This window comes from Rhipicephalus microplus, chromosome 5, assembly GCF_043290135.1.
Source record: "Rhipicephalus microplus isolate Deutch F79 chromosome 5, USDA_Rmic, whole genome shotgun sequence".
NCBI classification, from domain to species: Eukaryota; Metazoa; Arthropoda; class Arachnida; order Ixodida; family Ixodidae; genus Rhipicephalus; species Rhipicephalus microplus.
In genome coordinates this window covers 45,292,575-45,307,781 of record NC_134704.1, presented here as the reverse complement: position 1 = coordinate 45,307,781, position 15,207 = coordinate 45,292,575, and the positions used below count along the sequence as shown (strand labels likewise).

General features: G+C 47.2%; 1 protein-coding gene across 2 annotated transcripts in view; it reads left to right on the top strand.

The window, feature by feature from the left end:
* LOC119174635 (cell adhesion molecule Dscam1-like) overlaps nt 1–15,207 on the top strand; it is a 141,091-nt gene that overhangs the window by 80,943 nt on the left and 44,941 nt on the right. For both annotated transcript variants that reach the window (XM_075895337.1, XM_075895338.1), the window contains exon 3: nt 13,713–13,835. In XM_075895337.1, coding sequence (XP_075751452.1) covers nt 13,713–13,835 — 123 coding nt within the window. The remainder of the gene's footprint in view (nt 1–13,712; nt 13,836–15,207) is intronic.

The following is a 15,207-nucleotide window of genomic DNA, read 5'->3' as shown; positions in this document are numbered from 1 at the left end:
CGGCTTTACTGAAACAGGAGGGCTGCAGTTTAACTAGAAGCGAAAATAAATATATGCATATGCAGTCTGTAGCAGTATTTGCTGAATTCCTCGTGGTTGCCATGTCTAAAGCTTTTGATAAGGGCCCAAAAATTAAACAAACGCGTGACTGAACCCTCTGTCATAGGAATCGGTACAACACGAAAAAAAACGTGTCGTTTAAAGAACCCCAGGTGGGCTAAATTTCTGGAGGTCTCCCCTACGGCGTCTCTCATCATTATATTATAGGTTTAAGACGTTAGGCCCCAAGAATTAAGAGTCAATTATTATGAAACGTGCCTTCACAGGTATAATTGAACGTTTATTGTGTATTGCTTCACTCCAAGGTCGAAGGAATGAATAGTATAGCAACCAATTGTAATGTAAAGCAAAAAACAAACGGTAAGCCGCTCGAAATTTGCTGCGCGTTCTTCAAGCAGAAAGGACGCAGGAAAAGAACATACGCAGTACGTCCCAGCTTCACAAACCCAAAGAAGGACGCACGGCACGAACGCACAAGTATACACCAGACGAGCGCGAACTAAGAACTGTAGTGGTTGTAGGTGGTAGTGGTTGTAAAAAAGAATTGATTGATTGGTTGATCGATCGATATGTGGGGTTTAACGTCCCAAAACCATCATATGATTATGAGAGACGCCGTAGTGGAGGGCTCCGGAAATTTAGACCACCTGGGGTTCTTTAACGTGCACCCAAATCTGAGCACACGGGCCTACAACATTTCCGCCTCCATCGGAAGCGCAGCCGCCGCAGCCGGGATTTGAACCCGCGACATGTAAGGAAGAAGAAAAAGGCACCTAGTTTCTGTCTGCCTATACACCTTTTCACAGGAAGAAAAAAAAAAACACCGCCATGATAGGCTGTGCGCGGCAGTACAAAGGTTAAGGGCGCAGCGTTGTCAGTGCATTTTCGATGGGACGCGCCAATTTGCACAGCCCAAGAAGGGCTATGGCGGCGCCCGGGGAGGCGTTTATGAAAAGGTGAATAGGCGACACGGCGCAGTGCCTTATAGGGGTGGGGGGAAGGAGGGATAAGAAGAATAGAAGGAAATAGATGAGGAAATAGAGAGGCAAGCGACGGAAAATAGAAGGAGATAGGAAAGTAGGGGTCCGGTCGAAGCAACTAGTCCAAGGGCAGGGCACCACAATGCGAGAGCTGCACGGCGTCAGGAGACCGCGGAGGGCGAACCAGTCGGCGGGAGCTACGCTGGCGTCGGAGATCGCGAGGGCACGACCGTCCAGCTTGAAATCCTGCGATCGAATCTAAGAACTGTAACAATCGTTGCTTGTATGTGAGTGATGCGCTCCGTTCACAAGCGCTGCCACTGCAGCGAGCGAAGTGACCTCCGTGCTCTCTTTAGCTTCAGCGCACACTGGCGGTGAAAGGTCAAGGCGCAACAAACCGCTCCGATCGCGAGATAAGCGCGGGCGCACGGGCGACCACGCCCTGTTGAAGCGAATGCGCATCGCACCACGCGGGGGAACGGCATTCTAAACGCGCCATCTGGACCTTTCGCGCCATCTCGCCAGTCATAACGAAAACAGGCTGAACTCGCCGATCTCTGAATACTGCCATCGGTGAATGGTGATTATAAATAGCTTGCCATTAGCAAAGTAAACAGCGTATGCTTTGTGGCCGAGTCGGTTCGCGCTGCGGAGCAAGAGGTCATTGGTTCGACTCCCGCTGACGAAACTTTATTCTTGTAGTTTTTCTTTGTCATCTCTTAGCATATATTTTGCGATGTCATGTCTCTGACAGAAATATGTCAGTGGAGTCGTGGTTGACACTGGCATAAACCACTTTCCTGTTGAAATCTGATGAAATAGGCGTAACACCACGGAATCCCACTCCCCCTTTTTTCCCCTGCTGGCTCAAACAATAGTCGCGAAGTAAGAAGAAGGGGAAATGAGGACGGTACGTGAAAAGGGAGGACCCGCAAGTGGAACGCAGACGGGTCAGCGGGGTCGATCCCATCTTTCAGTGAGCGCGAGCAAGAAGGGAGGCGCGGGAGCTGCAAAGAAAGAGCAGCAAGATGACGACGGTGATGTTGAAGATCAAAAAGAAAGAAGAAAGGAAAACGGAATCTCCCGCAGCAGTTGCGTCTTCCTCCACATTCGCGGCAAAGGAAACGGCTGGTCCACATAGCACCGTGCTGGGCAGTCGTTCGTTGCCCGCTGCCCCAACAACGGGGCAAGCAACAGCGGGGAAGGTGCGTGCGTGTGTGTGTGTGTGCCACGGAACGCGTTCCTCCGAGACTGTCTGAAGCGAACGGCGAGCTCGGATCGATACGTTGGCGCTAGCTAGCACTGAGCTCGCTCTCTTCCTACACTCCCCTCGCTTCTCGGCGCACACTCCCTTTCTGTGTGCGTACGTTCTAGCCCGTGTGTACACAGTAAGGCGGCAGCGGGACCGGAAGGAACGGCCGCGGAAGATAGACGACAGCAGTAATGGCAAGAGGCGGCTCGACCGGGAGGAAATGAACGACTCCGGTCCTCGGCACGATGCGCGGGAGGGGGGCACGGGCGCGCCCGGCGATGGCAGCACGTTTGGGGCACGACGTCGGCTTTTCATTTCTTCATTCTCCAATTTTTCTCTAACGTCACCATAACTGGACCCACTTCCTTCCTGCCGGGCGCTTCGTGGATGGGGCTGTATCATTCGCCCCGCACGCTTACTACTGTGGTTGGTTAATTAAGGAATTAGGGGAACGTGAGTTAAGGACGGCAGAAACGCGAAGCTTACTTCCGATGAAAAAAAAAAAAAAAACGCGATGTGTTATAACGTGATACCTGCCGATTACAACAGTCTTGAAGGGGGAAATGGGAAATGAACAACCGGATGGTCGAAGGATGAGCTCTTCTTATTTGTGTAATGTGATAAACCGTACAACCCCCACCCCCTGTAAGTTGGGTAGTGCAAAATACGCCGTAAGTTTGAAATACGCCGAATATATTTAGTTGCTTCTCAGTGTCTTCCGTGTCCAAAACAAGCCAACTATGCTGGTACTACAGGGTTAAATAAGGTAGGCCTCGCTCTCTCATGCACTTGTTTACCACTTTGCCACTAATAATCTGTAAGATAATCTAGAATAATGTCCGTGCACGTCATCCGCAATAGGATAAGCACTTTCCCATCGTGCTAAAGTCCCCCTTTTAATGCTTGTGCTTATGTGCTTATTTCCCGGATCAGCTTGCTTATATCTTCAAACAAACAAACAAACAAACAAACGAACGAACGAACGAACAAACAAACAAACAAACAAACAAACAAACGAACGAACGAACGAACAAACAAACAAACAAACAAACAAACAAACAAACAAACAGACAAACAGACAAACAGACAGACAGACAGACAGACAGACAGACAGACAGACAGACAGACAGACAGACAGATAGACAGATAGATAGATAGATAGATAGATAGATAGATAGATAGATAGATAGATAGAAAGATAGATAGATAGATAGATAGATAGATAGATAGATAGATAGATAGATAGATAGATAGATAGATAGATAGATAGATAGATAGATAGATAGATAGATAGATAGATAGATAGATGGATAGATAGATAGATGGATAGATAGACAGATGGATAGATAGATAGATAGATAGATAGATAGATAGATAGATAGATAGATAGATAGATAGATAGATAGATAGATAGATAGATAGATAGATAGATAGATTACACTTAATATTGTATTATTTCGTGATTGTTACTGCTATCAACAGAGCCAATTTTTATTTTTCGTACGCAGTAGCAAGACCTCCTAGCCCGACACCGAATAACAGGTGCGTTTGAGTGCTTCGACTCTTACGATCAATGCGCACCAGACGCGCTCTCCGTTAGCTCACGAACACGCGAAGATGAGGTGGCGGAAAAAAAAAAGAAAAGAAAGGAAAGAAACGACACGTGCCCGCGTTGTAAAGGCTCGAACGATGCACGCGAAGAACTGATCAATAAAATGATGCAGTTGATCGTTAAAACGTGTTTTTTTTTGTTTTTTTATGGTTGCCACTGTTAATTACAACTGAAAACATATGTTGCATCAACTTGCTGTCTACGTGTCTTACATTCCATCTATAAATTTATTGTTCATAGATGTACAATCGCGTGTTGTATGTTTTCTGCGTTATTGAAATTGGTCTTCATTTTGTCAGTGACTAATATTATATATGACGAATGTTGGAGAACAACGGAAATCGGAGAAGCACCAACGCTCAGAGAAGCACGCATACGATGTGAAATCACTTTCGCAGAGCGTGCAAAGCAGCAGCTGCTGCTATTGATCTTCGACGTAGTCGAAGGGCTCACAATTTCTCTTCCTCGATTTATGACGTTCCCTCAGCAGTTCACGTTGGGAATATTTATTGCGTTGAATCGCAAGGTGACATTAACGGTTGTAACTTGCAAATGATATTTAAGTCCTTGATCTTTCGATAGCCTCCGTGTCCTTTGTATTCAATTGACAGCTCCTGCACATGGGTCGTAGCAAAACCTTAAAATTTGGCATGCCGTTGGTTTCCCGTCACTTTCTCATCGTATTGGGTTGAGGCAATAAAACCTGCGGCTGTTAGCACTCGTGCTGTGTGTTCTTTCGCTTGCGTTACGTTTAATTTGTGCCGTTTTTATTCCTTTGCAAATGTCTGGGAAACTAGCTCAACGAAACCACACATATGCAAGGGAACACGAGTACAAAGCACATAGTTAAAGGTCTTGAGGCCCATGAGTTCTTTTCGAAAACCAGCACTGCCCAACCCAGCAGCGCTGAGAAAATGTCTTACCACTTTACATATACGTTTTTTTTTCTTCAAGACAGCCCGAGCACTTTTCTGCAGTCACTGAATCAAAGTAGGCCAGACAGCCGTTTGATCGAGTGGGCCGGGCACTGTAGGCAGGTCACAGTTATTTAATAACTTGGCAACAGTGGCAACAATCAGCGATCACAAAGCTCATTCCTAGTCGCGACATCAATAAAAGCCGCTTGCTGGAGTCCTTTTTTGCAGCAGCTCTCACGGTGGGTCTCCGACAGCAAAAGACTGCGCGCCTGTTCATGCCGCATCTCCTCGGCTGTGGGTGTCACCGAGCCGTAACCCGATCTCCCTTCGCCGGAGCCTACGCGCATGCGCCATCGCACGGCACTTGCGGAGAGCGACGCCAGCATCGAGGTCGCCCAAGCGAAGATCCGGAGGCGAGCACTCGAACAGGCCCGCTATTACGCAACTATAGCGCAGTAAACAAATGAGGACGTGAAATGCGGAGCCCATGCTGCCACTCAGGCTTCGCTTAGATAACGCCGCATCGCCTGCCGAGAGCATGCGATCGCGACATTCTTAGAGTGGGCGAAGCCGAACCTTATCAGATGCAAGATGAGATCGTAACCTCAAAGGCGCGCTCACTTAATGCAAGACCTGCTTTTAACCAGGGCGCATATGGGCTCTGTTTTGTAAGAGCCCCCCTTCGACGGGATGTTTCCAAGAAGCGAGGAGGATGGATTTCAGTAAGGACGCGAAATTTAAGTCAGGGCTCATATTCCCTGGAGGCATCAGCCTCCCTGTCAGATGTTCCAGTCGGCAGCAGTTATTGCCACCTATACAGTTATTCGCTAGATTAGAAGCGTCAATCATTAACAGAGAACACATTCCCGTTTGCAGGGGAGCTCACGCCCCGTAAACTTTTGCTGTTGGATGTACAGATAGGTCAAATCAAGAGCTTGTTTTCAGGGTATGTGCAGTTTTGGCTTTCTTGCAAAAGAAAAGCGACTTAAATTTGCGTAAGAGTTATATTGGTTGACATTCCTGGTTGCTTTTTGACAGTCTAGATAAGTGCACGGGCAATGTTCCCACATTCACTTGCAGTTAGGCGGCCACTACTATGAAAGGTGCCCATTCGAGCGTTCTGTTTAACAGTGTACCACACTGTAGATCTTATGCATGCAGTACGTTTTTTTTTCATTTATATGAGCGTAGCGAATGAGATCTGCACGTACTGACGCAGCATACAGTCCTCGCTCGTCAATTGTATACGTGACCCGGACATGCCGACGCTATAACTGTCCGAGCTCGCGAGAATCATCTTTTAGTTATGACGGAGGCGTTCCGAGCTGTCTCCCTGGGCACTGCATCAATCATCCATGACGATGCCACCACGTGTATCAGTATGGCTTCCGTTTTCCTGCCCCAAGGCCCTTCCTTATCGATCTGACCATGGATGGGATCGGTCAGCGAAGCCTTTTCTATCCTCCTCTCCTGTCGAATGCGAGATACTGCAGCCATTCTGCAGGCCGTGTATACTGTTTCTCTTTGCTCATGATTCATATTAAGCATAACAGCTATATGGTGTCATGCGAACATACGTCGTATTCCAACTACAACCTCCTTGTGGGTTGTGTTGATGGTCTGCGGCAATCGTGTGCCAACTCTGATGGAGCCCGCGCTTCCCGCGTTTCTCACTCGGCGTCTATCAGTCATACTTTTCAACCTTCTCCTGCTCATCATCATAATCAACTCCAACATAATCAACATATTCTCAGTTGACAGTGTCAGTTAGTGTACCAAGTTTTCTCTCCAGGTAACCATGCCTGCCTTTGCCCTCTCATCTGTTATGTCCCTCTTTCCATCTCCGTCTGTCCTATAGAGGTTAGCCAGGGCACGCATTCACAAAAACCATTTTACCTTAGCACTGTTTGTAAGAGAAACATTCAGCTAATCACGTTACAGGACATATAGTTAGCCAAGATTGCATGCCTATAGCAAAGATACAATTTACAAATGCAGAGCTATTGTGCATTTGGCCTCAGAAAGGAGTAAATTTTCAACAAGCAGGGAAGGCAAGAGCAGTTATTTGCGCGCAGAAAAAGGTTACATGGTCCGTGAAATTCTCCCCCCCCCCTTTAATTTTTGCTAACCTTGTTTAGGACCATACGTTTTTTGGGGCGGAGCCACTGAGTCATCACTCTAATTTGTTTCCATGAAACAGGCGTACAAATAGCTGATCCCACTCCAAAATATAATAAAGTGACACTGTGGTTATCGGTGTGGAAACACTCCCTAGAAGAACTTGAAGCGACCACTGCTCCAAAAAAGCAACGAGAAGGTTTTGTGTTTTTTTTTCTGTTACCAATTTCATTTTTTATATGTGTACTTGCAAGCCGATTTCAGCTGTATACGAAAATTTACAAGAAACAAATACAGCGTTTTGAAGCCAGCGATTTTCTTAAAATGCCGTCTTCTTTATCGTTAATTACGAAGTCTAGTTTTTTTTTACTCTTCGATACATTATACGTTTCGTATTATCTAGATATCGCACGGTTCAAGTTATTTCGTCCAAACAGTTTCCACACACACACACACACACACACACACACACACACACACACACACACACACACACACACACACACACACACACACACACACACACACACACACACACACACACACACACACACACACACACACACACACACACACACACACACACACACACACACACACACACACACACACACACACACACACACACACACACACACACACACACACACACACACACACACACACACACACACACACACACACACACACACACACACACACACACACACACACACACACACACACACACACACACACACACACACACACACACACACACACACACACACACACACACACACACACACACACACACACACACACACACACACACACACACACACACACACACACACACACACACACACACACACACACACACACACACACACACACACACACACACACACACACACACACACACACACACACACACACACACACAGCTCGTATTTCAGTGGCAGAAGCGCACCTTTATTTTCTTCGCGGAATAAGAAGACGCAATGCACCAAGGACGCAATACACCTTGGTGTACTACGTTTTTTCGTTCCGTGGAGTATTCACCAACGAGCCCAACAACAACTTTTAGCGAGTTTTAATTTTTTTCTCATTCAGATTCAATATGAATGCAAGAAAGAAGCGGGCGAGCTATAGGACGTGACTTCGAGAGTCAGCTGAGCGCGAGCTTTAAATCAAGGGTGTTCTTCACGTATATAGAGAGAAATACGGCGTGTTTCAGCAGATGTCGTCCCATCCGCGGCTCCATTTGTAAATCAAATACCGCACGAACATCGACGACACGACGATGGCTCAATACGTGCCTCGCATATTCGGGTTGTCCCTGAAGCGAGAACGAAAATGGCGGGAAAACGAAAGCGTGGATGTTTTCGTGGGTGTATTGGAGAAGGTATACGTCGCCGTATATAGTGTATATAGGGACGAGTAAAAAAAAAAAAGTGCTCGGAATTTTTTTCACGCTGGCCTCGTTCTATACGCTCTTCTTTTGTCTTTCCGTGCGGCACACGCCATCCGCTACTTTATTCGTATCGACGTAAATAAAGAAGGAACTGCGGCGCTCACCTCGCTGCATATATGAGCAGCGCCATCGTCGGACTTGCGGGCACCGGAGCATCGCGAGTCATGAATAAATTCCGACCCGCGCTGCGAGTGAGTGTCTGGAAGACGGGCCGAAAAGGCTTCGAGGGTGAACGGGGGCAGGCATACGGCTCGATGCGTCTGTGTGCTGCCTCGTCCATTTTACCACGCATTTATTCATACCAGCACACGCTTCACGCAGATCGCGTAGAACACAAGAAAATGAACGAGCACTGAAGGGTTTCTATGCGTGCCTTACTCGAGCACCGACTGAAGCTTTCCTGTGAACGAAGTGTTCCGGCCATTTTTTTGAGGCATACTGTATCATGTGGATTGCACCGCGCGTTTGTTTGTTCTTTGAAGACGTGTGATGAAGGCAATGGAGTAGAGGCAAATGGGGTACGTTTATCTTGAAGGTCATTGCGAGGACGCAATTGTCAGAGAGTTGCTTGCTGAGCGAGGTGTTACATGGTTACGCTTACACTGCATCTTCTTCCGGCCTGCCATTTTTTTGTTTTTTTTTTACTTTGCGTAGACTTCTTTTTTTTTAGTGTATATTGGCAGACCAGTTGAAGTACACATGCTCGCCCGCCCTCGCGTATTCAAATCTAAAATATGTATACATGCACTAGTAGGAGGCTTAAACCTATATACTCGGTGAGAAAGCGTATAGAAAGGTGTGGGATGCATATGAGTTCTTTACTGCGCAAGTACTAAAAGCGCAGGTACCATAGCTACTTCTCTCGTCATTTTCTTCTGCGTCACGAAACGTGCTATAAAAGAAATACAAAATGAATGACTTCACGACCCATACAGGGGCACTTCCGGTTTACTACAGTGTGCCCGTACGTTACGTAAAGACCGCGGAAACGATTCCGACATGAGACGTAATCGCCTTGGGTCTGCAGCCTGCAGAGAAGGTGCTCCCCCCTGCTCCTCTCTGCCTCTAAGCTGGCATTTCGTGTCCTTTTTGTTTAAAGGCGGTCGTATTCTTCTTGCTGTCTTAACACTAACCGTCGGCGTGCGCAGGGGAACAATAAGGGAGTGAAGGTTCATCGCAGACACTCCCGCTTTTATTGGTCGAGTTCAAAAAGGAAACATGCTTCACGATGTATGAAAAAGAGAAATAAGGACTGACATTGCTTCGTACAGCCTGTCCTTGGTTCTCGTGCTTCTTGGTTTTTCAGGCGTAAATATAGTAATTATACAGTTCTTACAAAGCGGAATCGGGTACCTTCCGCAGTCATTATCGTCAGAAACCTGTTTGGGCATAACCCTGCTTTTCGAGCAACGACAGGATAGGACCAACTGTGAAAAGGCGTCCCCCCCCCCCTTTCATTGGTGGGTAAAGAGGTTAGCCACCCCTCTTGCATCCCCCTTCTTCTGTGCGCATGCCTATGACGCTAACAGCGTCGCAAACTGTATACCTGCTGCCCATGCTACAGAGAACCATCTCTAGGACACATGGGCGCTGCCATCTTAGCCTTTTCAGCCAGTGTTTTTGTATGTCGTAATGCGAATTATCAAGGCCATAGAACATCCTATACAAACCCAACCATTTGCATGCGTTTTCACCGCAACACTGTCTGTTTATTGTTAAAGCTGCAAAACACAAAGATTAACAGTTCATCATGGCGACACTCAAACCCGTCTGTGCAATATTACATACGATGGGTATCACAGAAGTGAGCGTTGTGAAACAGACAGGTTATCCTTGTGCGCAGGCTGCGAGCCGATCGTAAGATATATAAACCGAGATTCGCGCGTATACGCGTGCACCAAGAGATTTCGTGCTCAGTTAAAGAGGTCGCGAGATCGCTCGCTTTCTGGTTGTTTTCCGTTGTGCCGCCTCGCCTGAGAGAACACGGCCTTGTTGATAGAGGACTCGTTCATTTGGCCATGAGTTGACGTGTCGGCGCTATTAACATGCGCACGTACTGCCGAGGTGTACCCACACAGCGTATGTCACGTGCATGATGACGGATACTCATTACTCGAAGGAAATACGTTCTTTTGCGTTCGCTGACATGACGAAGTACACAGGCCTCTTGCGTTTCACCTCCATCAAAACGCGTCTGCCGCGTTCAGGATCGAACCCACGAATTCCCAGCCAGCAGCCGAGCACTATTTGCTTAGAATTGCGGAGAGCTGATTTAGTTGGTCTGTGGTGTATTGACTTCCTTACTGTGTCCGTGTTTGGACGCCCTGTCTCTTTCCGAATTATTATTTGCTTTTCGCCAATATTGCCATAGGATGTCGCACGCACGTTCAGGAAACTGAGCTGCGAGGCGGAACACATTATCGCCTTGGCGACGTTGCCTCGGAAGTGACGTCACCGCAGCCAAAGAACATAAGCAAGAAAAGTAACGCGTTTGCTTTTTATCTATCGTCTCTTTTCAACTCCAAACTCGCACGAGTTGCCGTTTCGGCCATCGTCGAGGTGTCGTTATAGCGCCCGGTGTATACACCAACTCTGCGCAAACATAACCGCGTCGCATTAGCATTCGTTAAACAGGACTCGGGCCATGGATTGACGCCTGATCGACCCGCTGGTTCGTTCGTTATGAGGCACACCCGCGAATGCGCTCGCGTGGACGATAACCTCGACATTTCCCGATTGCTGCGTACCCCTCCAGGCACATTAGTGAACCGGAAACACGCCGTAGAGGGGATGGAATGATCTTTGCGCGCACGCAAAAACGGAAGGTGGAGGGGAGCGAAATGGACCCGCAATGGGTCATTAAATGAACGACGACGAAAACCTTGAACTTGTCTCGGCTCAAAGATATCATGGGCGCATGCAAACGTGGATCAACATACAGCGAGGGTCAATATCGACGCCGCGGTGGTCCCGAATAAACGCAGGAAAAGAAAATTACGCGCGGGTGTGCGAACACGTTCGATCGTCCGAACGCTTGTCCAAAATATCTGCCAGGCGAATGCGCTTTCAGCGGGGCGGAGGATGGATTCAGTGCCCGGAGTGGAGCCGTGAGGATTTTTGCTACCTAAGAATAGCGGTGGCATACCCGCATACAGCTGTCACGCCAGCTTGCTGTTGAGCTATCTCATAGATTGAACTGTTGAGCTTTCCCATTGACACTTGGTGATTGATTATTTGAGCGAGCGAGCGAGCGAGTGAGTGAGTGAGTGAGTGAGTGAGTGAGTGAGTGAGTGAGTGAGTGAGTGAGCGAGCGAGTGAGTGAGTCGGCTATGAATATGAAGGACGCTGCGCCGAAAGTGGTTCGGGATCCGATTTGACTACCCGAAGTTAGTTAACTCTCTTGAAAATCTTCATGATCGAATTTTTAAACATTTAGGCATATCTCATTTATTGAGATTGCTCCGGACTTGTCTGGAAGTCATAATAGTGAAAAGGGGCGCAGCCAGAAATTTTTCTTGGGTTGGAGGCTGTCTGACTAAATTTTACCTGTGTTTGTACGTGAATTCGTTCGTTTGTGTTGTCGTATGCAGACATAATTTTTTTCAAGGGTGTAAGGTTAACCCACTTTTCCGCTTCTTCTGCCCCTGGCTACGTCAATACCAATGAACCCGAGGTCGGGGTAGACCGCTATGCCATTCCGTGAAGATATACTACACCCATTGTGCGGTAAGGAAGCCATCGGCTCCGGGGAGAGAGCATCCGTTCCATTTCGCGGCGACCTTGGTTGCACGTTGTTGTCTCGGGGCCACCTAGCGGTCGCGCATTTGTTATGCGTCCTTCATTTCGGTCTCGTAAATGGGCACGGTGTAGAGGAACGTGATCGGTCTTACTTTCACTCACGGAATCGATCGATCCATTCATCGATCTATCGACGATGACCGACTCTAAGATCACACACGCTCATACGAAAGGGACTCGCCATGTCCGCCACGCCCGATTAAGCAAAATATTGAATGTAGGCGTAATCTTTCAGTGCCACCGAGGATCGAAAGAGAACAAACACGTAATGCTTCGCAAGCAGCATGATGGAAAGCAATGAAAGAGTGATTCTCGTTGGCGCCCATAAGCAAGAGATCTGCGCAATGCTTAACGAAATAAACAACCGTTCGTATAGCGAGGCCAGCGCTGTCATGTACAAGAGTCTATGTTTTCCCTACTCGAATTCATCTGGTCTGCTGGCCTACATGATGAACTGTAGGATGCGGCTTGTTGATAATAACTGTTGCAATTTTACGTCCCAGAGCCGGGATTTCAATACGAGAGACGCCGTAGTGTAGGAAGCTGCAAATTTCTACCACCTGAATTTTTTTAAAGGGAACTTAAGTTCAAGTTACGGGTCTTTAGCATTTTCCCTCCATCTGAATGCTACCTCCAAGCCGGGATTCGATCCCACGACTCTCGGATCACCAGTCAAGCACTGCCACCACCAGGCCTCACATGGCGCGCTAGAGCGCTGTTTATTGTAGCGTTGTATATTGCACGGGGATGGTGCTTTTCTCTCCCTCTCTCTCGCTGTGCATCTTCACCCTGCGCAGGGTAGCTAAGCAAAACCACCTATGATTACCTTCTCGGCCTGTCTCTATACTATCTGCTTCTCTATTCCCCTCTCTGGGTCAGCAAGGTGAGGGTTACCGTGAATCGCGAGGAGTCAGAAGACGCCAATGGAAAATCGATAGCACCTCAATCTTAGTACGACTTATAACTGTCACCTGCACCCGTTGGAGTGGTGTGCAAAAGCGTAAGACATTAACAGTTTGTTGACGGTGGCTGGAAATCGGTGATAATATCAACGTGCATTTATTTATGACCCGCAACAAAATACAGGTTGCCTCATTTCCTTCACTGTATCCAAGTCAATAAACAAAGAATACATAGGCGTTTTACTATAACCCCAACGGCAACGAAACAGCGGGTATTTCTCTCTTTTTCCCCGTTTTGTAGTGCATTTCAATAAAACATTCCATTTCTCTAAGTGTGACCAATCCCTGTTGCGGACAGGTGCCGTGTTCCAAGTGATTAACAAATGATTACCGTGGTAGACGTATATCTATTCGCTGTGCGTCGACGCCAAACCACTTGATTCCGGCGCCATATGGTTATTCGACGTAAAAGGAAAGTATTCGTGGCTACATCTCTCATTTCGCTGCACTCTCGCTTCCTCGAACAATGTGTGGTAACGCGAGACTCACGCTTACGTGAAGGAAGTGATCGTCTCTCTGTCTCACGCACACACCCCTTTTCTGTCTGGTCTGTGCAGCGGCTCCCGAGTGGGTGACGAAACCTCGAGACACGTCATCGGCGCTCAACGGGCCAGCGTCCTTGGATTGCCTGGCAGTCGGCTACCCGACGCCCACCGTCCGCTGGTCCCGGGAAGAGACAGGTGAGACGACACCACCGCGTAGAAAAACGCCTTCGCGTGGGGGGAGTCGTGTTGCCAGTCGCGCGGTGTTAACTCTTCTTTAGTGCTATGTAAGCCAACACAATGAAAAGAAATGTAAATAAAAGTGGTAGTTGTAACCTAAAGAGACAAGTAGAGAGCAAAGTGGATTGGGGAACAAATGGGGGTTAAGGATATCATAGTTGAAATCAAGAAGAGGAAATGGACATGGCCTGGGCTTGTATAGCGTTGACAGGATAACCGCTGGTCTTTAAGGGTAATTAACTGGATTCCCAGAGAAGGCAAGCGGGTTATGGAGAGACAGAAAGTTAGGTGGGCAGATGAGATTAAGAAGTTTGGGGGTATAAAATGGCAGCAGCAAGCACAGGACCTAGTTGACTGTCGGAACATGGGAGATGCCTTTTTCCTGCAGTGGACGTAGTCAGGGTGGTGATGATGATGATGATGATGATGATGATGATGATGATGATGATGAAGCCAGCATAATCTGGGCATCTCTAATTCTGAGTGCGATGATGAAACTATCGCTCTAAAGAGACAGACAAATATTTTAATACAGAACTGGAAATATTTATCTGAATTTTTTGCCTGACACGCTACTTCAGGTACTGGGTAATGATTATGATATATACGGTGATAAACACTTAATGCATACAGCCACACACGTGTACTACACTATTTACAAAGTTTCATTCACGTTTGTGGTCCACAAGAAAGTCAGCAGTGCGTTTGGGGCTTGTGACGCACTGGAGCTGCTTTGCCATGGACCCAGAATATGTGTGAACTCCTAGTTCTATAGTCCCGTTGGAGATTTAAGGCTGTCTTCAGAGACTGTCTCTCTGGTGCGTATAACGTGCATTCACAGAGGACATGATTGTGATCACAAGGGAAAAAATATAGAAGCAAGCATGTTAAATTCTATCTTCGTGAATGCTAATATTTTCATGAGAAGTGAAAGCGACGTTTCAGAAGTAGTTTCACTGTAGCAATAACAAATAAAAGCGTTTCCTGGGGTCAAAGGGGAACAGGGAGTACCCGTAAAACCTGTACTGATTAAAGTAGGGCATATACAGACAGTCATATAAAACTGTAAATAAGAATTCAGCTGTATTGGAACATTATAATAAATTCAAAAATAACTGTATTGTTGCATAAGTGCGAGCATCTACACCTGCAAAGAGCGAACCTACGGCCAATTTAAGCAAAGTAAATATGGCTTGTTAAGGAATACGCAAAGCTGCCACTTCTGTCTGAAATCGACCTCGGAATGCTTTGTGTGAGCCTCTGCAGACAAAGAGATCAGCTTCAACGTGCCCTGTGACCTATTCGTACGGAAACACGTTAGGTGATAAAT